Here is a 24,877-nt window from a genome sequence, read left to right on the forward strand (position 1 = left end):
CTTTTTATTTGATGTGTCCACAAGTCACTCACCCGGGTGCTCCCAGCGCCCCTGTGCAGCCCCCTCCTCAACACCCACCGCCACCCCCGTGCTGTGCTCCCTGGCCCTGGGGCAGGTCGGCACCAGCCCTGCCAGTGCCCGGGTCACCCAGTGCCCTGCACCAGGGTAAGTGTTCGCTTTGGCATCGGACCCTGCCCGATCGCATTCCTGGCTCTCCTCCCAGCTCCCAGGGCTCAGCACAACATGGCAGCCTCCGACGAGCACCTACAGGGAAAGAGCAGGCTTGGAATGTCAGGTTGTCAACACTCACAGTGCCCCAGGGGAGCAGGAGCAAAGCCACAAGGATCAGCTCAGCACATGGAGATCTGGAGACTTGCATCCAACAGGGTCCTCCCCCCCACCAAGAGAACAAAGCAGTGAGCCCCAATGCTGTCCAATCCTCCTCTCCCAGGGGATGCCCAGCAAAGGCAGGCAGTGTTCCAGGTGGTACTCACTCCATCTTGGCTTCCAGGTGGTGGACAGTCTGCTTGTCCAGGTAGCGGCAGAAGAGCGAGAGAAGGTTGCTGGGCAAGAAGAGAGGCTCCACCAGCGAGGCCTTGGGCACTTGTGACAGCTCCCGGGCAACCAGGAACACCATGTCCGTCCTGGGAACACCAACACAGGGGTGAGCACCCCACGGGATGGGGAGCCCCGACCCTGCTGCCCACACCCCCCTCACCACGTCTTGAGGTCCCCGCTGTGTGGCTCCAGCGGCGTGTCGGAGGACAGCAGCCTCTCACCATGGCTCAGCAGGGAGTAGAGCAAGGAGATCCCAAACTGCAGGGAAGCACCAGGAGTCACAGCCAGCAGCAGCAGCACCCCATGGACACCACACACAGGTCTGCCTGCCTCAGGGCCACGTACCTGGTTCTTCAAGGCCATGGTGATGGGGAGCTCAGGGCACTCGGGCAGGGGCCTGCTCATCTCCTGCAGGACCTCAATGAGTTTGCTGAAGGTCAGCCTGCCCACCACCTTGTCCAGGGGGCTGTAGAGCAGGGGGAGAGACTGCACAGGGCAAAGGGGAGGGCAGGGATCTGAGACCCTTTGACCTGGCACAGCCATAGCCCCATCCCAACACCTGGGGGGGACACAAAGGCCGACACCACACCTCTCCCCCAGCAGAGAACTGCCACCACCACCACTGCTTTACCCCCTTCCTAGAGACCCTTCTCCTCCTCCTCAGGGAAGGAAAATAGTTCCCATCTCATGTCAACCCTGCCAGCTGCCTGGCCATGCTGGGACCCAGCAAGATGTGCTCCCCACTGCCCACGGTGCCCCTGCAGCAGGAGCAGACGGGAAGGAGACAGCCTGGGGTGCCCCAGCCCTGCTGGAGGTGCTTGCCTCGTCCAACACATCCTTCTTCATGAGGAAGGGCAGGTGGTGGGTGATGGTTAGCAGGGTCTTCTCCGCTTGCTCTGGGCTCAGGTGGGGCAGGAGCCGGGCCATGAGCTTCTTGCCCTTCTGCACACACAGGACTTGTAGAAATTCATCCTCTGCCTCCCTGGGGATGAAGGCTCCATTGGCACAGATGCCAAGGGACCCATAGCATCTCTGTCCATCCAGAAGGACCAGCATCAGCTCCAGTGGAGGATGAAGCTCATAGAAACAGTCAGCACAGGCCACAGTGACACACAGAGGTCAAGTTCCAACTGTTCCCATCACCCAGAACTACTAATCCTTGACCATCTGAGCCCAGTGAGGGCCAGGACATGGAGCCCTCTTTCCAAAGCACAGACTCACTCTTCACTGCTGCAAGCCCTGATTTTCAAGGCTTGGTAGATACGCTCTGCTTTTTGGCTCTTCTGCTCCTGCTCCTCTGCAGCCAGGGACATCTTCCGCTGCATCTCCTCCACTTCCAGCAGCTGCAGGAAGAGCTAGAGGAATGGTACAGCGTAAGGGGGCAGCTTAGAGCATCACGAGTGGGACCCCTGCCAGGTAGACGTCCCCTCGCAGAGCTCTTTGGATGAGAACAGAGTCCCCCCACTCGTGGCTCACTCACCTTCTCAATCTTGTGCAGTGCCCGAAGACGGTGGCTGCCCGTGGCCTTCAGGAGGGGAAAAAGGAAGGCACAACAGTTACAGCCAGCACTGGACACTGCTGCCAGCAGAGCGTGGGGCCAGCTGCTCCCTGGGGATGGGAGGCAGCTTCAGGACATGGAGCAATCAATCCCACAGGGAGGCCACAGCCAGCTCTGGCTGCCCAGAGCCCCATCCCACCCCCGTTTATGGTGACAAGCTGCCACCACTGCTCCAGCCATATGCCCCATTCCACAGTGTGGGGCAGCACCCAGGCTTGGCCACAGCAGCTCCCGAAGTTCCTACTAAAGCTGCCCCAGGGCAAGCCCAGGGCGGCATCCAGAGCCCGGCCCCCCTCACCTACCTCCTCCACCAGGGCATGGTGCACCGCGTCGATGGCCCGGCGCGGGCTGTAGCAGGTGGACACAGCGACCTGGCCCAGCGAGCCCGCGATGCGCACCACTGGAAGCAAGGGGACACCGTGAGAGCACGGCCCGCAGCCCCTGCACGGCCGCCACCACTCCCGCAGCCCCTCACCGGAGTTGTAGGTCTCCACCTTCTGGATGAACGGCGTGACCAGCTTCGGCGGCTCCTGCCGGTTGCGGCCCCCGAGCAGCTCCTCCTCCGCCTGCCGGTGCTCCAGGCGGTGGTAGTACATCTGTAACACCAGGCGTAGCACCACACCCCCAAAGAGACGACACCCCAGCCCACAGGAGAATAAGCCACCGGTGCTGGCAGCAGGAGCTCACCTGGTAGTAGTAATCATCATCCATGTTCTCGCTCTGCAGCTGGATCATCTGCACCTTGATGACCCAGTCCTTCTCCTTGGAGGTCATCAGCCCAGCATGAGAGTCCACTTTAGCAGACCACAGCTTCTTGGAGGAGATGCTAGCACAGGGAAATCCACAGCCTGCTGTGACCACCCAGAGCCCCCCACCACCACCACCCAGGTCCCCAGGGATCCCCTCACCTCTGCTGCTGCCGTTGGGTCAGGATGCGCTGGTGCTGTGGGTGCAGCTGGGTCAGACGGTTGGGCACACTGCAGGGGAGACCAGCCAGGGGTCAGAGGCTCAGCACCCTCAGAGCTATGCCCAGAAAGGGAGAACGTCCCCAGCTGTGTTGGGGGGCTCCTGCAGTCATGGCCAAGCACCCCACACACTATCCCATTACCTGAGGTTCAGCTGGCCACTGGCTGATGGACTGAAGAAGAGAGCAGGGTCCAAAGAGGGAGACATGGGACCAAAGTGCATGGTGAGAGGCCGTGGCGGACGGCTGAAGTTGGGTGACATAGGCTGGAAAGGGGCTGCAGATGTGTACCCCGTGGTCTGGAAAGGGAAAGAGAATTGATCAGGTGACTGAGCCTTCTCCTCCAAGGGCCCTGGAGAGGTCTGGGGGGTCCGTGCTGGCTTCTGGCTCGCCACCATGCAGGGGCCACCCTCTCCCTGCACAGAGGGGATGCATGGGGCACCATGGCAAGGTAATACCCGCGCCAGGAAGCTACCTACCACTACAGTGAGCAAGGTGAGGGGACCCATGTGTCACTGGGGATTGCATGCCCCAGGTCCATCACCAGTGCTGCAGCATGACACCAAGTGCACCACCATGCCCAATACGGGTCCTGGGGGGACATCAGGGCAAATAGATTTGTGAAGCAATAACTACACCAGCAGCTTCACCTTCCCAACTATCAAGACACCAGAGATGGGTGCCCAGGAGCTGCAAAGCCTACTGCGGATGGCAGAGCTTTGGGAGACCCTGCCCCAACCCCTTGCTGCTCCAGGGCCACCTCAGAGGGGGCACAGAGGGGCTCAGAGGCCACTGCATCACCTGGTTGGAAGTGAAGAACAGAGAGGGTCTGCGAGGCGGCACAAATGGCCGAGGGGAGCGCTGGGAGCGAGACACCAGGGGCGACTGCTGCAGGGCAGGAGACAGGAGGGTTCACTGGGACAAGCCTGTCCTCAAGGCTGTGCTTCTGGGGAGGGGAGGGCAGAGAAAGGGGGGTGCAGGAGTCCCCCAAACCCGTTACCTGTTGGAGAAAGCGCTGTGGGAAGGACTTGGGGGACACCAGCCTTACATCAGAGCGCTTGAGCTGTGGAGAGCCCCCGTAGCCCCTCTGCACTGGGGAGCCAAGGAAGTCGAGAGCCACACTGCTGGATGGTGGGGGCCTCTCCAGGACCTGGACAATGGCTTTATCCTGCAGGAAGGAGGCAGCAGGAGGTAGGAACGGGGCGCAGCTGGGATGAGTTTAGCACCCCCAGCATCAGGCAGCTCACCAGAACCAGACCATGCACCAGCCAGGCTCCAAACCTGGCAGCCTGCAACACCAGGGACACCCAAACTCAACACCGTTAGTCTTGAACCCAGGTTCTGCTTCAGATGGTCACTTCTGCCCACAGCCTTAGCACCCAGGAGACACGTCTGTGCACCTCCAGCCTGACAACAAGACTTGAGAGGTCCCCTGATCACCCCAAATTGCATGAATGACCCTCAACCCAGGGTGCCCGGGGGTCCTCAGCTGCTCCCCAAGGTACCTACCTCCAGCACGTGGGGAAGGGGGACACTGCCAGGGTGGGAGCCCCACACTTTGGGATCCATGGCCAGCTGGAAGACAGGGAGATGGTCAGCACAGGGGAGGAGGACACAGGAGAGGAGCAGCCTCATCACAGGATAGGAGGGAACATTTTTACCACATCCTCTTTGCCAAAGTCTGCCCAGCAAGCACCAATCCTGCTGTCCAGCACCGCCGAGTCCTGGCTCTGCAAGCAAAGAAGTCATGTGCTCAGCCCTGGTGCATTCCTTCCCTTGGACACAGACCAAGCTACCCCCAGTGACCCCTGTGGCACAGGACCCCCAGATGTGGGGATGGAAGGGGAGCAGTGAGTCCCCTCCCTCTCCATTCATGCATCACCTCCAGCGTGGGCTTGCTCTGCACAGCTGTCATCACCGCTGGGTCTCCCAGGTCACTGGGCTCCTGGTCTTCCTCCTGATCCTCAGTGCCCAGCTCTTCCTCCTCCTCCAGCTCAGAGCCAACCTGCTCCATCTCCAGCTCCATCCCACCTTCCTCCTGGGGCTCTTCCAGCTCCTCCAGCTGCTCAGTTGCTTCGGGCCCCAGTTCCTCCCCTGCCTTGGTCTCCTCTGCCACTGCTTGGGCCAGCTCTGGAGGCATCGGGAGCTTTGAAGCACCCTCTTCAGTAGAGTCTCGGTCTTGGAGAAAGTAAGCAGAGCACATCAGGGTGGGGGAGAGCCGAGGCAGTGCCCATAGGGTCCCTGCTCCCAGCACAGCTCCTCACCAGGCAGGAGCCTTCTTCACCCCACCACCTCTGTCTTCCTCACCTCATTGGGTGCTAGCTGGTCTCCCTACCACTAGGGCACCCCTGGGATCTTACCTATCCCAAAAGTCATTTCATTGTACAGGTCAAGCTCTTCATCCTCCTCAGCCATCTCCTGCAGCAGAGATGCATCTTCCACCAGCAGGTAGTCCTCAATGATCTGCAGTCGAAAGCAGCAGTATCTCCGCTAAGGTACAGGTACCCACACGTGCTCCCAAAGAGGGAGGCACCCAACCTCACCCCTCACCCCACCGGTGGGGCCGGGCAGAACCCAAGGCTCACAGCAGCCCCGAAGCTGGACAGGGAAAGAGCGGGAGACACTGCACTACCAGCGAAGGCTCGGCACAGGGTAGGAGCCCACTGAAGCCGGTCAGGACCAGGGCTGCTGCTGGCCGGAGGTGACACCACCACCGCAGGGGATGCCGCCATGGAACAGCACCAGTGCTTTAGTGCTGAAGGACACCATGAGACTCCAGAGTGAACACCCTCCTACCGGGGCACGAACAGCACCCGAGCACAGGGAAGGGAAGTGCAGGGCACCCCACCAGCACCTCCACCCCAGCGCCTCCTCCAGCGCCGACCGCTCCGGGGAGAGCCGGCACCGGGGGACGCGGCACCCGAGGGGCCGTGACCCGAGGGAGCGGGAGGGGAAGCGGTCCGGGGACAGAGCATAGCGCCCGGCGGAGCGGGGCGGGCACTCACAACCGGCTCGCCGCCCTCCGCCATGCCTCTACGAGGCCGGGCTGCCCCCGCCACCGCCTTTTACGGAGCAGAGCGGCCCCGCCCCTGCACCTGCCGTACAGCATGGCGGCGCCCACCTGCGTCCCGCGCCTGCGCACTCTCCTCGCCACGCCCCCTCAACTAGGCCACGCCTCCCTCAGCTTATCCCCGCCCTGCCAGCTGGGTCCGCCGCGCTGAGGTGCGGCGAGGGTCCCACCCCAGAACCGGGGAGTAAACTGCGAACACCGGCCTCTAACGGGGTGGGTGACGGCCCAGGCCGGCTCCTTCCACTGCGGCCGTTCAAAACCCGAGGGATGAGGCCGGTCTGGTGGAAGGCGTGACTTGGAGATGTACAGCAGCAGGCTGGAAAGCAGAGGGGAGCAGAACAAAGGTGAAGATGCTGTAAATCTGTGTCCCAAGAAGTGCAGTGTGCTGCTGGGAGCGCCTCGGTTGCCAGGCCTTACCTACTGCTTAACTGTTTATGTCTAAATAGCCTTAAAGAGGAACATTTGGCTGTTCTGACCAAACCAGCACAGCCTTTTAGAAACATCAGTTGGAAGAAACTGGTGGTTCAGCTTCTTTTCACAGGGAAAGTATGCTGGGTGTTGCTGGTCCCAGCATCTCCAGGGGTTCCCATTTCAAAGGGATGTCAGTGCAGAGGAAGGATCTATGTCCTGCAGTCTTGTGTAATTACCCCTACCTGAGCAGATCAGACTGGCCTGTGGGTCTGTGTTAGGGAGCCCAGTTTCAGCTCAGCTCCCAACACAGCTGCTGGGGCTTATTTCTGCCAGAGCCCCGAGATCCCTGATGAAGCTCTGGTGGCAGCTGCATCATCTTATCCTGCACTGAAAACACTCAATGGCAGTTGTGAGGCTGCCAGCACTGCTTGTCAGGCAGCCAGCAAACCCAGCAAGAGCTCATCTGGTCTGGTGAGGACTGATAACGAGCCTTTGCAGGTTTTGTCTTTACTGATTTACCTTTTGTCTTTGGGTGGGGGATGTTCTCCCTACATGTTTTATTGATTTAACTTGGGGAGCACCCTGATATTGCTGTTTTCTCCCCACTCGTAGAGATTTTCCATTCTCTTCATTTTTTTTTTAATACTTTTAATCCTTATGCAGCAAGGCAGGAGACAAGCCAGATGGATCTGCTTGCCATTTTGAAACAGCAACTCTAAACCTAACCTGTGACCCGTAGGACCACAAGCAGACAAGCTTCTAGGTGTATAAAATACCTAGATGCCATTTAATACTGGCTCATTTCACTGTTTTGGCCTTAGTTTCTTAATGTTGCTCTACTACTCTCCTCCAAGCAGTGTTACAGGGCCGCTTGGAGGTGTACCTAGGCTTTTGGGGGAGGCACCAAAAAACCCGGTTCTTTTCCCTTTGGGTCCCTTGTGTTTGGTACCATGTCGTGATTGACAGAGTTCATCTGTCATCCTGCAGCTGCTGGACAACAGCCCCCGCACAGGCAAAGAGAACAAACCCGGGTTGAGAAGGGCGGACGGCCGGGCTGTGCCGGTGCAGGCTGTCGGTGTGATACCAGCCCTGGCTGCAACATCGGCACAAGGTGGTTTCAGCCCCTTGTGGTGCCTTGGCTGGCACCCGGGGGTGCTCCTGACCGCAGGTGCCCAGCTCCACGCCCGGGCTCGGCTGGGGCTCGGTGCCACCATCATCCTCGACGCCTTCATCCCCGAGAGAGGGGCAGGTCCCCGGGCGGTGCTTCTGGGAACAAACGAAAGTGAAAGTGAAAGTGAAAGCGGCGATGCCCACAGTGCGCAGGCGCAGTCGCTTGCAGACCCGCTCCGCTGCCGGTCTGCCTGGGGACCGATGACGCGCGGGCCGCGGCTCTATAAAAGGCGGGGAGCGAGAAGCGCTGGGAGCTGCTCGGAGCGGTGCCCATGGGGCTGCCCGGAGCCATGCGGGGCCTGATCCTGATCGTGCTCCTGCTCCTGGTCGCGCTGGGGGAGGCGGACGGTGAGTGCCCGGGGCTGGGTGAGGGGCACGGTACCGGTTACCGCGGGCGGGCAGGAGCTTCTCTAAGCGGTCAGAGGGGAGACTGAGCTGAGCTCTTAGGCAGAAGCTCTTCCCTGTGAGGGTGCTGAGGCGCTGGCACAGGGTGCCCAGAGAAGCTGTGGCTGCCCCATCCCTGGCAGTGTTCAAGGCCAGGTTGGACACAGGGGCTTGGAGCAAGCTGCTCCAGTGGAAGGGGTCCCTGCCTGTGGCAGGGGTTGGACTGGGTGGCCTTTAAGGTCCTTTCCAACCCAAACCACTCTGTGGTTCTCCTTGATGGTCCCTGCTGCAGTCCTGCTTTTCACTGCCCCCTTTCTCTCCTCTCCAGAGGCACCAAAAGTGGATGTGTACTCCCGCAATTTTGTCACTATGGGAAAGGAAAACACCCTCAACTGCTTTGTGAGCGGTTTCCACCCTCCGAAGATTGAGATCTCCCTCCTCAAGAATGGGGAGCCCATGAACAACGTGAAGTACACAGACTTGTCCTTCGATGACAAGTGGCACTTCCAGCGCCTGGCATACGCGCCTTTCACCCCCCAGAAGGGTGACATCTACGTTTGCAGGGTGGCCCATTCTACCTTCAAGGAGCCGCAGGATTTCCAGTGGGGTATGGTGTGCCTTCCTTCTCAAGCTTTGCCATCGTTTGTGTGAAGGAGCAAGAGCTTGTTAATTTATAACCACAGGGGGAACAGGGTGCTGTAATGGGATATTGAAGGTCTTGTGCTATTGACGGAAAACAAACTAGTTTTCATCTGTGCTGCTCAAAGGGTGGTGTACACGTACCCAGGGAAGAATTCCTTAGTAGCAGATGGAGAAGCCTTGGTGTTATCGCTAGGTGTTTGGTACAACAGCTCTTAGCAGAGCACTCTCATCTCTTTCTGGGTGAACTTGCCTGGAAAAAGGTGGGTCGTGCAGTGAGTTTGGCTTTATATTTGGTGACTATAAGGAAGGATATAGCAGTGGGGACTGGTGGTGGTGGCCCAGCCTGACAGACAGCACATGGACACGAAGCAGCAGCTCTCTGGTTTCTGCACTGTGGGCTTGTGGTGACAGGGGACATGGGGTGCTCTATCTCAAAGCCTAATGCTCTGCCCTTCTTTCTTGCAGATGCAGACTTCTAAGCTATGCCTGGAATAACTGCGGTGAGTTGCACTGATGATCTGTGCTGTGCTGATAAGGGGAACACACGCCCCTTTCTACAGGGGGCAGTGTGTAGCTTGCAGGGTTGAGGAAGGAAAGCAATCACTCCCCAAAACCATAATATATATCATGTTGCTGCTGACTGGGAGGGGGGTTGTTCCCACACCCTTTCTACCTGCTGTTTTGGCCAGTTCTCAGCCATGCTTTGTCTATAAGAGTGTCCTTGGCCCAAAAGAAAGGAATCCCAATGGAGCAAAACTTCCCCATGTCTTTTTGGTGTGTGCCAGATACTGTTTGGACAGTTGTTGCATGTCCTCTTGTGCTTCCCACACCCTGCCATGCTCTCCTCTGTCTGGTGAGGAGGAAGTTGAGTGTTCCAAGCCAGGTTGGACAGAGGTAGTGTGAGGTGTCCCTGCCCATATCAGGGGGTTTGAGCTACATGATTTTAAGGTCCTTTCCAACCCAAACCATTCTGTGATTCTATGATACTTGGAAATCCCCGTAGCTTGGGGAAAGGCGGGCTGGTTCCCCCTGTGGCAGGCAGCATGTCAGCTTGGTAACGTGGGATTGATGAGGCACAAGTCAGTGCCTTGCTGCCAAACCAGGAGCAGTCTTGGTTTTATTCACTGCTGTGCCTGAGGGCTCCAGGTGCTTCAAACTGCATGGCTATAACTAATCTGAATTTAGCAGCCTGGTAAATAATAGTTTCACCCTTGATAGAGGAAGGGAAACTAAAGCTTTGTTGCCTAGTTGATGTGGCTGCAATGCTGGTTGGAATGCCCTAGTTATGTACCCTGATAGAGGCTAGGTAATTACTGACTGTGCCCAGAGAAGCCTTGGCAAGACCTCTGTGAAATGCCCTAACTTGCTACCAGAAGATGTTACTGATGAGCTTTTAGGCTGAGATGGAATCATGAGTCAAATTAGTTTTATAAATGCCTTGGACATTTCTTCTTGGGAAGATGTAGATGGACCAGAGTCTTGATGCCCCTTTAAAGCTCTCCAGTCCTTCCTTGCTGTAAAGCACCAAAGGCTGGAGGGGTGTCAGGCTTTCAGGGAGAAAATTAAGGTGAGTTGACCATCTTTCTAGCGGGGGACAACAGAAGAAGATAAGCTTTTAATTTACAGCAGAAAGGCAAATATTGTGGGATATTGAGGAAAGGCTCAGGAGATCAGCAGCTTTAGTGGGATGCTGGCTTGAGGGTCACCAATGGTGAAGGTTGCCAAGCTTGGTTGGAGGTGGGACACTGATGACTTGGCTAGAGTATGGGGACTTACTGAGCTGGTGTGGAGTTGTTGGGAGCTGATAAAGAGAGAATATCCATGCAGCTGGTGCTTGGTGGGGAGAGCAGGGATCATCTTGGTAGAGGGTTGCCTGTTGAACTCTGAACCCCCACCAAGGAGGGGAGGGGAAAAACAGTTCCTGCCAGATTTGTAGCTAAATAAAACTGGACAGTGGGAATCTGCTTACCTGCAACTGGGACTCTGCAGTTGGAGTTCCCCTGTGGAAAACGCTCTTATGTTCTCCTGAAATAATTCAGTGAAGGTGTGAACAGAGTGACTGATGTCAACCTCCCCCATGCAGGTCTGAAAAGTTCCGCATTGCAAGTCCAGATCTTCTCGGAACTTCTGTCCTTTCTGCACATCTCACTTGTGCATCTGATGGAAAGCAGCTATCAACTTCATTGCAGAAGAGTTTTCTTTTAATAAAGCTTATAATGTCATTTACCCGAAGCACTATAGGCGATAGGCCTGCTTTTTGAGCACAGAGCTATAACAGTATGTATTACTGATTAAAAATCGGTCCAAGTTCTTCAGTGCTCTGAGTTGCACAGGATTTTTATCTCAATAAAATTGGATGACTTCAGTAGGGTCTCTTGAAAAAGAAAGAAGAATGAACATTTTATGTGGGATCTGGCTGGGCACAGCCTCCTGTGTGGCTCTGAAGGGAAGGCATCAAGCTAAAGATAAAAGGGAAAAAGTAACCCTGGGGACACTGGGTCTGGTCTTAAAGCTGTGTGAGAGGAAAAGGAGGGATGGGCAGGATGTGGTGCCCACTTCAAGGGGGAGAGCTCCAGCTGGTGCCTCTTGGGAGTGTGTGCTGTAAAGCTGGGCTGAGGGAAGGCAACGTGTGTGTCAGTGACTTTCACTTCTGTTTTTCTCTTCCATGAGCGGTTGACCCCATGGAGAAGTCCTGTTGGGGACGGGTTTCTGCTGTACTGTGAGGGTTTGATGGTAGTAGTCCAAAATGATGCTACTTTGTAATGTTCATCAGACTGCTCTTGTTCTATGGAGAAATGAATAGGATTGCTGGATGAGCATTGGATCAAAGAGGATCTCATCAGTGTAGATCTCATGTATGTGAACAAGGACTCCTGGCAACCCAGTGGGTGTGATTTAGCACGTCTCTTCTTGGGTATATTAAGGTTTGCTTTGGCTGGTGGTGTAATGCACTTGAGATTTAGGCTTGTTTTGCAGCTTTTGCCATTATAACCACAGTTCTATTAAAGACTGGGAAAATCCAAAGTGTTGCGGTTTCATTTGGAGGTTGCTGGGGTGTGTATGGGGACTGATCCTTTTGTGCTCATTGGAGGAGGGTTCATGCAAAAGCCTCATCACCCAACACAGGGCAGCAGGACTCACTGGAGCCACCACACAGCTCAGCCTGTGACACCAGCCAGGGACTGCAGCAGCCCCAACACTGCTCTCTCTGTGGTAGAGGATGGTCTTGGAAGGATGAAGAGGTTTAGCCTTTTCCTCTATGGACCCCAGCAGAGCAGCACTGCCTGCTGTGAGAGCCTGAAGCGGCCTGAGCTGTGGACCATGGCCTGGCCTCCTCTGTTCAAAACCCATGTAGACGAGGCCCTCAGTGCCATGGGTCAGTGGTGGACTTGGCAGTCCTGGGGTAAAAGTTGGACTTGGTGATCTTAAAGGCCTTTTCCAACCCAGCCGATTCTGTGAGGAGCCACAAAATGCCTACAACTGCCTCAGCTTCACCTTTACTCAAGAGCACCAGGGAGTAACAACTGGGTGCATCATGCCGATAGGGAAGTCTCTGCCCTGATTGCATCTGTGGGGTTTTTCTGGGCTTACTTAGGAAATATTTTGATGGTTTAACCAGAAATGCCCCTTCTGCAGGAGAGCAGCGCAGGGCAAACCAATGGCTGGCTCGTACGCATTAACATCGGCATTGCAGGACCACAGCTAAAACCTCCCCTGTTCTATCAGGCACCCTTGGGTGCAGCCCGGGGGGTGCATGGGGTGCAGCTGTGCTGCTGCTGGCTTTTAGTGAGCGTTGCCTGGGGGTGGAGCTGCTGAGGGATCGGGTTTGAAGGACAAAACAAGCCTCATTTGTGCTTTATGAGGTGAAAACAATTTTACTGCAAGGAAACTATTTCTGAGTAAACCAAGCACAAAGAGAACAACTTCTAGGGGAAGTTTTTGGAAGGCCGATTTCTTCAGTGTCACGTCTCCCGGGTTTTTACACTTCACCAGTTCCTGTGTGGAAGGGACAAAACCTGACGGGATGGGTGCAAAAGGAGGGGAAAGTCATTCAAGACACAACTGAAGCACAGATGTCCTCCAGGAGAAGAGCCAGGACACATCCAGTCAAGGCTCCCAGCACCACAGAGCAGTTAAACGTGGCCTAACACTTCTTACCTTTTCCCCTTCCATTTGCCAGCATTGCCAAGTCCTTCGTGCACGGGAAGGCACGCGCAAGCTGAAATAATCCTTCAGTTTGTGTAAAAACTGCATTACCAATCAGCAGTGATACGCAGATTGACTCCACAACTCATTAGAGCTGTAAAGTAGGTATGCTTTATTCAGCGCTGAGGCGCATGGGGGTTGCTCCTCCAAAAGCATGCACACCCCCCTTTGCCACTCAGTTCCTTTATATTCCATATAATGATTACCTAAACAAGAGATTGCTTCACACCTAATACATATGCAAAACCTATTCCGGTCTAGGATTAGAATTAGTTTTCCAGCATTGGTCCCATTGATGCTCCCGCACAGTGCCTCCTGGTGGTGGTCATTAGGGGGTCGTGAGGATGAAGGCCTGTCGTTCCTCTTCATCACCGTGAGTAACCTCTTGCTTTCACGCAGACGCAATGGGGTTTCAGCTCCTGTCCAAACCTCAGGGTCGGTACAAGCCGGGTTTATGTATCTTAAAGCAGAAACTTGTCAAGGTTGTAAATTTTGTTACTTTGGCTGTCTTTTGTTCCTTTTCTTTCTAAAGATACTATTTGAACAAGAATGTCTTAAATATTAAGCTATGAATCTTACCTGCTGCAATTCTGCCTGGCAGCTGTAACTCCTACAATTCTTCTTCACCATTCTAGCAACTTTGACTCCTACGGTTCTGCTTCACCAAGCACAGCGACTCCTTAAGCAAGCAGGCACAATGTTAACCCTTTATTTCCCTGTATCAGGCAGGAACCAAAGAGCAGGGGCTCTGTGCTCAGCTCTGCCGACACCCAGGGCCTCCTAGGGCACACTCAGTGTGAGGACGCAGGCACGGACCCAGAGGCAGAGTGCAAGCTGGATCCTTTATTGTGAAGATTACACGATATTTATATGCTTCCAAGCAATTAGCCAAGCACACCTGCGTTTGCCGTGTGGTTACATCAGGTGAAAGGTCTACCTGATTTCCTTACCAACACCCTTCCAGTTCTGACGTCCTTGTTCCTTGCCAGTTCTGACATCTTCCAAGTACCAGTCAGGGGCTGGTCACTCTCCATTGCCTGCTGTAGTTCCTCCTTCCCATGGTCTCTGACAGTTTCGATACATTCCAACCCCCACAGCTCAGCTTTGCTTGTGTGTGCGTGAGCGAACCTCCTGGGTGTGGAAAATACGAACATGGAGGGGCCCAGAGCGTGGCGGTGCCCAGCCGTGAGCCCTCAGGGACACCAGGTCTGGAGGTGCTGAACTGCTCAGCACAGCGGCCCCTGCCACTGCAGCACGGGGCTGAGGGGATGGGGTCTTGGAGGGCAGCTCTGGCGGCAAGGCAGGACATGGGTCTGGGCAGGGAGACGCCTCACTGCCTCCCTTTGCATACAGAGGGCATGGGCTGCACCCCAGAGTGTGAGCAGCAGCTCAGGGAGGGGATCCTGCCCCTCTGCTGTGCTCTGGGGAGACCCCCCCCTGCAGCCCTGATCCAGCTCTGGGGCCGCAGCACAAGAGGGACCTGGAGCTGTTGGAGCGAGGCCAGAGGAGGCCATGGAGATGCTGCGAGGGCTGGAGCAGCTCTGCTCTGGAGCCAGGCTGAGAGAGCTGGGCTGGGGCAGCCTGGAGAAGAGAAGGCTCCTGAAGGGGAGACCTTAGAGCAGCTCCAGTGCCTAAAGGGGCTGCAGGAAACCTGGAGAGGGGCTTGGGACAAGGGCCTGTAGGGACAGGCCAAGGGGAATGGCTTGAACCTGCCCGAGGGGAGACTGAGCTGAGCTCTTAGGCAGAAGCTCTTCCCTGTGAGGGTGCTGAGGCGCTGGCACAGGGTGCCCAGAGAAGCTGTGGCTGCCCCATCCCTGGCAGTGTTCAAGGTCAGGTTGGACACAGGGGCTTGGAGCAAGCTGCTCCAGTGGAAGGGGTCCCTGCCCGTGCAGGGGTTGCAGCTGGATCACCGACGGCGCACGGGGAGCCCGCAGGAAGAGTCAGAACCCGCAGGGCTCCACTTCCCGCTGACCGGCACCGGGGGGGCCGCACCGGGGGCTTCCTTCCGCGCCCGTCCCGCGGGTTCTCGTCCCCGCCCCTCAGGGCTCCGTCCGCCGCCGCCATGTTCCGGGGCCGCAGCGCTTGGTTCTCGCAGAGCGTCAGCCCCGGCCAGCGGGAGCTGTGGGGTGAGGGCCCGGGGGGGAGCTGACACAGCCTTGGTGGGGCAGAGCAATGGGGCACAGCCCCTGCACCCCTCATCACAGCCCTGTCACCCCTCAGTGGGGCAGAGCAATGGGGCACAGCCCCTGCACCCCTCATCACAGCCCTGTCACCCCTCAGTGGGGCAGAGCAATGGGGCACAGCCCCTGCACCCCTCAGTGGGCAGAGCAGTGGGGCACAGCCCCTGCACCCCTCATCACAGCCCCCTCACCGGGCAGAGCAGTGCGGCACAGCCCCTGCACCCCTCATCACAGCCCTGTCACCCCTCAGTGGGGCAGAGCAATGGGGCACAGCCCCTGCACCCCTCAGTGGGCAGAGCAATGGAGCACAGCCCCTGCACCCCTCATCACAGCCCTGTCACCCCTCAGTGGGGCAGAGCAATGGGGCACAGCCCCTGCACCCCTCAGTGGGCAGAACTATGGGGCACAGCCCCTGCACCCCTCAGACCACAGTGCCTCCATAGTGAGGAAAAGCCCAGAAGAGTCCTCAGTGGAGCAGTGGGACACCCAGAGCCATGGGGGGGGGAGCAAACATCACACTGCGGGCCCAGTTCTGCAATCCCCAGCCTGTGCCAGCAGAGCTGGGCCGTGCTGGGTGCCCAGTGCCCTGCTCTGTGCTCCCCTGCCCAGTGCCCAGCTCTGTGCTCCCCTGCCCAGTGCCCTGCTCTGTGCTCCCCTGCCCAGCGCCTGCTCTGTGCTCCCCTGCCCAGCGCCCTGCTCTGTGCTCCCCTGCCCAGTGCCCAGCTCTGTGCTCCCCTGCCCAGCGCCCTGCTCTGTGCTCCCCTGCCCAGTGCCCAGCTCTGTGCTCCCCTGCCCAGCGCCCTGCTCTGTGCTCCCCTGCCCAGCGCCCTGCTCTGTGCTCCCCTGCCCAGCGCCTGCTCTGTGCTCCCCTGCCCAGTGCCCTGCTCTGTGCTCCCCTGCCCAGCGCCCTGCTCTGTGCTCCCCTGCCCAGTGCCCTGCTCTGTGCTCCCCTGCCCAGCGCCCTGCTCTGTGCTCCCCTGCCCAGTGCCCTGCTCTGTGCTCCCCTGCCCAGCGCCCTGCTCTGTGCTCCCCTGCCCAGCGCCCTGCTCTGTGCTCCCCTGCCCAGTGCCCTGCTCTGTGCTCCCCTGCCCAGCGCCTGCTCTGTGCTCCCCTGCCCAGCGCCCTGCTCTGTGCTCCCCTGCCCAGCCCCTGCTCTGTGCTCCCCTGCCCAGCGCCCTGCTCTGTGCTCCCTGCCCAGCGCCCTGCTCTGTGCTCCCCTGCCCAGTGCCCTGCTCTGTGCTCCCCTGCCCAGCGCCCTGCTCTGTGCTCCCCTGCCCAGTGCCCTGCTCTGTGCTCCCCTGCCCAGTGCTCTGCTCTGTGCTCCCCTGCCCAGTGCTCTGCTCTGTGCTCCCCTGCCCAGCGCCTGCTCTGTGCTCCCCTGCCCAGCGCCTGCTCTGTGCTCCCCTGCCCAGTGCCCTGCTCTGTGCTCCCCTGCCCAGTGCCCTGCTCTGTGCTCCCCTGCCCAGTGCCCAGCTCTGTGCTCCCCTGCCCAGTGCCCAGCTCTGTGCTCCCCTGCCCAGTGCCCTGCTCTGTGCTCCCCTGCCCAGCCCCTGCTCTGTGCTCCCCTGCCCAGTGCCTTGCTCTGTGCTCCCCTGCCCAGTGCCCTGCTCTGTGCTCCCCTCCGCAGCGGCCGGTGGTGGGGAGTACACCCGCTGGCAGGATGCTGAGTACCTGTTCAGCAGCGACGCCGCGCACCCGGACACCCGCAGGTGAGCTGCGTGCCCCCCCTGTCACCCCTGTGCCAGCTCAGGACCTGCCTGCGGCCCCATGGACCCTCTGCATGCGATGTCCATGTGGAGCAGGTCAATGGAGGTGGATACTCCAGGTTCAATGGGTTTAATGGATGGTGACATCCTTGGTTTAGTGGTGGCCTTGGCAGGTTGGACTTGATGATCCTAAAGACCCTTTCCAGCCTCATTGATTGTATGATTCCTTGATCCTTTAACACATATTCTGTGATCCTGTAAAAGCCAGGGTGGTGATTTTAAAGCACCTGGTACGGATCAGCAGGGTTCTGCTGCTTAACAGGGTCTGAAAACTCACCCCCATACTAAACTGGAGCCACAGAAACCCCAAAACAACAGCAAAACCCATCCACGTGTCAGGCTGGCTTGATGCCGAGTGAATTAAGCTGATGGTGCTGGTTTTGTCACTACCTTTGAGTTCATCTACTGGAAAAGCTGGGGTCTAAAACAGAGGTGACACCATCCCCAAGGAAGGAAGCTGAAAAGTGTCAGAGTTGACTCTGAAAGCAAAGCATGGAGGTAAACGTGGAGGGAAAATGGATGATCTGCTTAATATAAAAGAATGAGAGAGCTCAAGAACATTTGCACAAGTACAAGGAAAGGCTTCTCAGGGTCTTCCTCCAGCTGGTGAATCACAATCCCAGACTGGTTTGGGTTGAAGGGACCTTAAAGCTCCTCCAGCTCCAACCCCTGCCATGGGCAGGGATCCCTTCCACTGGAGCAGCTTGCTCCAAGCCCCTGTGTCCAACCTGGCCTTGAGCACTGCCAGGGATGGGGCAGCCACAGCTTCTCTGGGCACCCTGTGCCAGCGCCTCAGCACCCTCACAGGGAATAACTTCTTCCTTATCTCCAACCTGAACTTCCCCTGTTTCAGTTTGAACCCATCACTTCTTGTCCTATCACTACTGTCCCTGATGAATCTTTATATATATTGAATATCATGTAAATATATTTATGTGGAAGGGAGCTGCAATGTTTTCTTGCAGTTCTCTGCAGCAGACTTCGCTAGGCTGGACAAAGCAGCTTCCTTTAACTGCTTTAAATTGCTTAAACCCGTCTTAGATTTCTGTAATCCTCAGCCAACCATTCCAGCTGCAGAAAGGGAATCACAAGAAACCCCGAGCAAAGACCTTTCTTCTGGCACAACATCTTGCTGGACTGGGTTGTTCAACCACAAGAATTTACATATAATTACATATATATTATATATATATATATATTCAATGTATTTATAGGCATCACAGAAACATGGTGGGATGGCTCCTATGACTGGAGTGTTGGAATGGAAGGTTACAGGCTCTTTAGAAAAGACAGGCCTGGCAGGTGGGGAAGAGGAGTTGCTCTTTATGTTAGGGATAGGCTGGAGAGTATGGAACTGTCTGGGGACAGGTGAGCAGTTAACAGAGAGTTTGTGGGTCAGGGTTAAAGGGAGAACAGCGATGTGAGACATTACTGTGGGGATCTGCTACAGACCGCCTGATCAAGAGGAATCTGGATGAAGCACTCTACAGACAAATAGGAGCAGCCTCACGCTCACAGGCCCTCGTTCTCATGGGGGGGACTTCAGCCACCCTGACATCTGTTGGAATGATGGTACAGCCCAGCACAAGCAATCCAGGAGGTTCCTCGATTGTGTGGAAGACAACTTCCTTCTGCAAGTAATAGAGGAGCCGACAAGGAGAGGTGCCATGCTTGACCTCCTGCTCACCAACAGGGTTAGGGTTGGAAATGTGATGCTCCAGGGCAGCCTTGGATGCAGCGACCGTGAGATGGTTGAATTTGAGATCCTCAGGACAGTGAGAAGAGCGTGCAGCAAGCTCACTGCCCTGGGCTTCAAGAGAGCAGACTTTGGCCTCTTCAGGAGCCTGCTTAGTACGGTTCCATGGGATATAGCCCTAGAGGGCAGGGGGGGCCAAGACTCTTGGTTGGTCTTCAAGGATCACCTGCTCCAAGCTCAGGAGTGTTGCATCCCAACTAGAAGGAAGTGCAGCAGGAGGGCCAGGAGACCTTGCATGGATAAGGAGCTGCTGAGGAAATTTAGAGGGAAAAAAGAGGCTTATAAAAGGTGGAAGCAAGGACAGGCGGCCTGGGAAGAGTACAGGGATGTTGTCCGGGAAGCTAGGGACCAGATTAGGAAAGCTGAGGCACAGTTAGAATTAAACCTGGCTAGGGATTTGAAAGATAACAGGAAGGGATTCTATAGTAACATTGCGAATAAAAGACAGACTAGGGACAACATGGGCCCTAGGAGATCTGGCTACCCCAGATTTGGAGAAGGCTGAGGGTCTCAGTGGCTTCTTTGCCTCGGTCTTCACTGGCAAAGACTCTGACCGCACCACCCAAGTCTTGGAAGGCAGACGCAGGGACTGTGAGAATGAAGACCTTGGGCCCACTGTAGGAGAGGATCTAGTTTGAGACCATCTTAAAAACCTGAATGTACACAAGTCCATGGGTCCTGATGAAATCCATCTGCGGGTCCTGAAGGAGCTGGCAAATGAAGTTGCTAAGCCGCTGGCCATCGTATTTGAAAAATCATGGCAGTCAGGTGAAGTTCCTGACAACTGGAAAAAGGGAAATACAACCCCTATTTTCAAGAAGGGGAAAATGGATGACCCAGGGAATTACAGACCAGTCAGTCTCACCTCTGTGCCTGGCAACATCTTGGAGCAGATTCTCCTGGAAGGCATGCTAAGGCACATGAAAAACAACAAGGTGCTTGGTGACAGCCAGCATGGCTTCACTAAGGGGAAATCCTGCCTGACCAATTTGGTGGCCTTCTATGATGGGGCTACAGAACTGATGGACAGGGGTAGAGCAGTTGATGTCATCTACCTGGACTTGTGCAAAGCGTTCAACACTGTCCCACACGACATCCTTGTCTCTAAATTGGAGAGACATCAATTTGATGAATGGACCACTCGGTGGATAAAGAACTGGCTGGATGGCCGCACACAAAGAGTTGTGGTCAATGGCTCAATGTCCAGCTGGAGACCAGTAACGAGTGGTGTCCCTCAGGGATCGGTGTTGGGACCGGTCTTGTTCAACATCTTAGTCGCTGACATGGACAGTGGGATTGAGTGCGCCCTCAGCAAGTTTGCCGATGACACCAAGCTGTGTGGTTCGGTTGATCCGCTGGAGGGAAGGAATGCCATCCAGAGGGACCTTGACACGCTTGTGAGGTGGGCTGATGCCAACCTCATGAAGTTTAACCATGCCAAGTGCAAGGTCCTACACCTGGGTCGGAGCAATCCCAGACACAGCTACAGGCTGGGCAGAGAAGAGATTCAGAGCAGCCCAAGGAGAAGGACTTGGGGGTGCTGGTCGATGAGAAAATGAACATGAGCCGGCTTCAGTGTGCGCTTGCAGCCCAGAAGCCAACCGTATCCTGGGCTGCATCAAAAGGAGCGTGACCAGCAGGTCGAAGGAGGTGATCCTGCCCCTCTACTCTGCTCTCGTGAGACCTCACCTGGAGTATTGTGTGCAGTTCTGGTGTCCTCAGCATAAAAAGGACATGGATCTGTTGGAACAAGTCCGGAGGAGGCCACGAGGATGATCAGGGACTGGAGCACCTCCCATATGAAGATCGGCTGAGAAAGTTGGGGCTGTTCAGCCTGGAGAAGAGAAGGCTGCGTGGAGACCTCATAGCAGCCTTCCAGTATCTGAAAGGGGCTATAAGAATGCTGGAGAGGGACTCTTCACTAGGGACTGTAGTGAGAGGACAAGGGGTAATGGGTTAAAACTTAAACAGGGGAAGTTTAGATTGGGTATACGCAAGAAGTTCTTTCCTGTTAGGGTGGTGAGGCACTGGAATGGGTTGCCCAGGGAGGTTGCAAATGCTCCATCCCTGCCAGTGTTCAAGGCCAGGTTGGACAGAGCTTTGGGTGCCATAGTTTAGTGTGAGGTGTCCCTGCCCATGGCAGGGGGTTGGAACTTGATGATCTTAACGTCCTTTCCAACCCAAACCATTCTATGATTCTATGATTATTTCTTGGAAAAAAAGTGTATCATTGTCCATACCCTTAAACCCAGCAAACAGTATTTAATTCAGTGCTACGGAGGACAGTGAGTGCTTACGCATCCTTCACCCTCACCTCTCCACACAGCTGCCGGCTGCTGCTCCTTGGGGACTGCAGCAGGGTCAAGAATGAATAAAGAAAACCCACGTTTCCCCCCTCCCCAAAGAACCAGCCTCATGTTGAGTGCAGAATGGTGCCAGGGAGTCCCACATACAAGATGGTTTTACCTGCTCCCCAGTACCCTTCCTCCAGGCTGTTCTCATGAGGTGGTGGCAGCCAGGATCGTGTTGTCTCAGTTAGAAACTTACAGAACATGAGGTGCTGTTGTGTCAGTTGTAATGACAATGTTCCCCTTAAACTTTTGGGGGTTCTGAGTGTGGTTTTGGGTCTTCTCCCAGGTTTCCCTTTGGACACCAGCTGTCTTTTTCTCTTCCAGAATACATGAGAGCCTCAGTTACCTGGAGGGCAGAGCCACGGTGTTCCACTCCTCTTACCTCTCTGCATGGGCCAACAGCAGTGCAGAAGAGAAGATGTCAGTGGCTCTGGGCCACTTTGTCCTGCCACCTGCTTGCCTGCAAGAAGGTTGGGGGGGAAACATCAGGATTTTGCTCCCCTGGGGGTTCCCCCATAAGCACAATCTTCTGGTGGTGTTAAAACAGGAACTCCAGTTACTCCTGCTGTAGATGGAGGGAATTTCCTTCTGCTGGGAGTGACTGTTCCTCCGCAGAGGCAGAGGACACTCAGTCTATTAATCACAGAATCCCAGACTGGTTTGGGTTGAAGGGAGCTTAAAGCTCATCCAGCTCCAACCCCTGCCACAGGCAGGGACCCCTTCCACTGGAGCAGCTTACTCCAAGCCCCTGTGTCCAACCTGGCCTTGAGCACTGCCAGGGATGGGGCAGCCACAGCTTCTCTGGGCACCCTGTGCCAGCGCCTCAGCACCCTCACAGGGAAGAGCTTCTGCCTAAGAGCTCAGCTCAGTCTCCCCTCTGGCAGGTTCAAGCCATTCCCCTTGGCTTGTCCCTACAGGCCCTTGTCCCAAGCCCCTCTCCAGGTTTCCTGAGGCCCCTTTAGGCACTGGAGCTGCTCTAAGGTCTCCTCTTCAGAGAGCTGCTGCTCATGCTCTGAGGGTGCAGCCCAGCACATGGGGGGGTGGGTTCTGGGCTCAAGCACACACTGAAGCTGGGTCATGGGGTGCTTCTCATTACCCAACACCCCCAAGTCCTTCTCCTCAGGCTGCTCCATCCAGTCTCTCCCAGCCTGTGCTTGTGTTTGGGATTGCTCTGAGCCAGGGGCAGGACCTTGCACTTGGCCTGACTGAACTCCATGAGGTTCACATGGTCCCACCTCTCCACCCTGTCCAAGTCCCATCCCTTTTCTCCAGCGTGTTGACTGCACTGCACAGCTTGGTGCCATCACAAACGTGCTGGGGTTGCTCAGTCTTCCTGTCCATGTCACCGACTGGTCCCAGTACGGCTCCCTGAGGGACACCACTCTTCAGTGCTCTCCATGCAGCCAGCGAGCTGTTCTGTTGCGGCGCTGTGCAGTGAGCTCCTGCCTGGGCTCCTGAGTGCCTTTGCCAGTGCCTGCGAGAGGCCGGGGCTTGCCCAGGCAGCAGCCACCTCCCCGGCCTCACTGATGCTCTCGCCGTCATTTATCTTTTCATTCACGCAGAAATCAGAAGGCAGATTGGTTGTTTTATCTGGGAGCAGGCGGACGGGTCACTGGCAGAACAGGTAAGATGAGAAACTGCTACTGCAGGTGTAGCTTGAATAAACCGGTGGGTGTATGAGCTTCAGGGAGCCTGGTTTTCACCCCAGCCCCTCAGCGCAAACACGGGATCAAATCCTGTGCTTCCTGCGGCAAGTGTGTCCGTCCCAATGTGACATCCCAGCACCAAGATCGAGTGTGGGATGTGCAGGAGGGTTTTCTCCCTCATCCAGAGATGCCCAACACATCTTTCTGGGAATGCTGATGGCAGAGGTCTGAGCTCAGCCCTTCGTGTGGCATTTCCCTTCCCCGTGTAGCTCCGAGGTGCTGCCGCTCTCTCTCAGAGCAGCTCCTCAGTCCTTTTGACGCAAAAATGTGTTTAGTTTTAAAACTATTCTACATTATGAGATCACGAGTCCTAACCCCCTTGTGGGGGGCCTGTGGGGCTGCTGCTCTGCCCGAGTCCCAGCACAGCTTTAACTCCATCCTGCGTCGATGCTCGCAGCGCAACAGGAATCTGACGGACAGACCTGAGACAGCGGGAACAGGCGGGGAGGAGGAAGAGGATGAGCACATGCTAGACCCGACGCAAAGGTATTTTCCTGCCCTCGGTGGTTGGATTTGGGGCTCCCTCCCCCAAATCTCAAGAGGGCCCCAAAGAACACACCAGATTTTTCCCCCCCCTTGATACAGCAGCGAAGAAGAAACAGACCCCACAGCACCTGAGGGGGAATGTCCACACCGTGCCCTGCATGAGTACCCAACAAATAACATGGTGACAGGTAATGTTCTGTGGTGGGGGGAAAAGTATCACAGATTGGTTAGGGTTGGAAAGGACCTTAAGACCATCCAGTTCCAACCCCCTGGCATGGGCAGAGATGCCTCACACTAGAAATATCCCTGAAAACTAGGAATATCCCTGAAAATGGTTGTGGATGAAGCAGGGACCCCGTGTGCCCAGTACTGACAGTAGCAGAACTGCTGAGGGTGCCGGTAGCTCCGCTCCCTTCCCATTTCCTTGGGGAGGGGGGCGGCTCTCCCAGTAATTCCTCTCCATCAGCACCTCCTCCATGGAGCTCCCTTTGCAGGCTACGCCGCTGCTCGGGACATGAGGAAGTACGTTGGGGAGATCCACGATTTCATTCCCGGCACCTCGGGCTACAAGGCGTATTGGGTTAAACAAAAGATCAACCTTTCTGGTGACATGAAGACCCGAATGAAGAGGAAACTCTAAGTCACAGGTGGCTGTTCATGTCAAGAACTCCAGTAAGAGCTGCCAGAGGTACCAGTTATGTTTGGAATGTCATTCCCATGGTTAAACTGCAGGGATGCCTCCTTGCTCACTCCCTCCTGTGGATTAATGGTTATTTCACCTGTCAGTCTGTTCTGTGTCTGGTGGTTCTGAACTGTCCAACCGCAAATTCTGAGTTCAAACTCCACACCAGGCGGGGGGGTTTATCAATGACCCTGCTTGGCTTACCCTGCCTGCAGCCCCACATGCGGGGTGTGTCAGTACCCAGCTTCAGTTACTGGCAACAGGTTCTCCTCTTTAAATAACTGTTTAAGACAGATTGCACAGCAAACTTAAATACAGGCATTCCCCCCCCAAACACAACCCCTTTTGTCTTTTTATATGTACCCCGCGGGGGGGAGGGGGTTAAGACATGGCTGCAAACACACCTTCACTGCAACAGGAGCTTGCCTTGTTGCACCCACCATGCCCACAGTCCTGGTGCTAGAGACCTGTAGGTCTCAAAGCAGAGCCTCGCAAAGTGGTGATTTTGGGGGTGTGTGTGTGAAACCCCAAACTCTTCCATGCCTCTTGTACCCTGGCGAATTGCTGGATGGAGCATCTTGCCAAGGGAAGGACAACACAAGCCTCAGCAGGGCCCACACGGGAGCTGCCACCCTGGCCACAGTGCTCTGCTCAGCCCAGCTCACTCCCCTCACACAAAGATCCCACAAGACTTTTTCCTTTCATTGAAGCACTGAAAAGCACACAGCATGGTTTGTGAGTTGTGAAAAGCAATTCTGGCGCAGCACGGCATCGTGTCCGCTCCAGGCAGCACAGACAAACCCTGGGGCACGGAGGGTGAGGAGCTCTGGGGAGCCCTTGAGGAGCCACCAGGGTTGTCCTCTCCCCAAGAGCAGGAGAGCCGGTAAAAGAAGAACTGCACCTCAAACAGCTAAGAACCCAGAAAGGTGCTGGCAAACACAAAGGTGTTGAGTCCTGCTCATCCAGACACCCATATTTGAGACGCTG

The 24,877-nt window shown here is 56.1% G+C and overlaps 3 protein-coding genes across 5 annotated transcripts in view; 2 read left to right on the forward strand and 1 right to left on the reverse strand.

Moving 5' to 3' along the window:
• Positions 1–394: 394 nt before the first annotated feature.
• Positions 395–6,262, reverse strand: PATL2 (PAT1 homolog 2). Its single transcript, XM_061349880.1, has 18 exons — positions 6,086–6,262; positions 5,441–5,543; positions 4,963–5,258; positions 4,742–4,810; positions 4,590–4,655; positions 4,081–4,248; positions 3,882–3,968; positions 3,225–3,379; positions 3,025–3,093; positions 2,804–2,942; positions 2,592–2,712; positions 2,419–2,516; positions 2,039–2,083; positions 1,780–1,913; positions 1,381–1,540; positions 904–1,044; positions 719–816; positions 395–644 (listed from the first exon to the last, which is right to left on the reverse strand). Exons 1-18 carry the CDS (start codon positions 6,107–6,109, stop codon positions 491–493), a joined length of 2,127 nt encoding a protein of 708 aa, XP_061205864.1. The 5' UTR covers positions 6,110–6,262; the 3' UTR covers positions 395–490.
• A 1,670-nt stretch (positions 6,263–7,932) lies between these two features.
• B2M (beta-2-microglobulin) lies at positions 7,933–10,959 on the forward strand. Its single transcript, XM_061349881.1, is given in 5 exon segments — positions 7,933–7,984; positions 7,987–8,079; positions 8,444–8,722; positions 9,223–9,257; positions 10,841–10,959. Coding segments are annotated over 4 exon segments (438 nt in total). The 3' UTR covers positions 9,237–9,257; positions 10,841–10,959.
• Positions 10,960–14,951: 3,992 nt separating this feature from the next.
• TERB2 (telomere repeat binding bouquet formation protein 2) overlaps positions 14,952–24,877 on the forward strand; it is a 179,362-nt gene continuing 169,436 nt past the window's right edge. The window contains exons 1-7 of one of the 3 annotated variants that reach the window (XR_009724952.1): positions 14,952–15,089; positions 16,771–16,852; positions 21,341–21,486; positions 22,579–22,640; positions 23,120–23,208; positions 23,308–23,396; positions 23,703–23,993. Coding sequence is in view for 2 of the 3 variants with exons in the window: in XM_061349957.1 (XP_061205941.1) it covers positions 15,026–15,089; positions 16,771–16,852; positions 21,341–21,486; positions 22,579–22,640; positions 23,120–23,208; positions 23,308–23,396; positions 23,703–23,848 (678 nt within the window). In the remaining variant the exon portion in view is untranslated. Of the gene's footprint in view, positions 15,090–16,770; positions 16,853–21,340; positions 21,487–22,578; positions 22,641–23,119; positions 23,209–23,307; positions 23,397–23,702; positions 24,027–24,877 lie in introns of those variants that run through there. The other 2 variants (XM_061349958.1, XM_061349957.1) reach the window with 2 other exon arrangements.

The sequence above is a fragment of the Neopsephotus bourkii genome, unplaced genomic scaffold, assembly GCF_033783945.1.
Source record: "Neopsephotus bourkii isolate Nb327-2 ecotype Australia unplaced genomic scaffold, CSIRO-AGI_Nbou_v1 NB_463, whole genome shotgun sequence".
Taxonomy (NCBI): Eukaryota; Metazoa; Chordata; class Aves; order Psittaciformes; family Psittacidae; genus Neopsephotus; species Neopsephotus bourkii.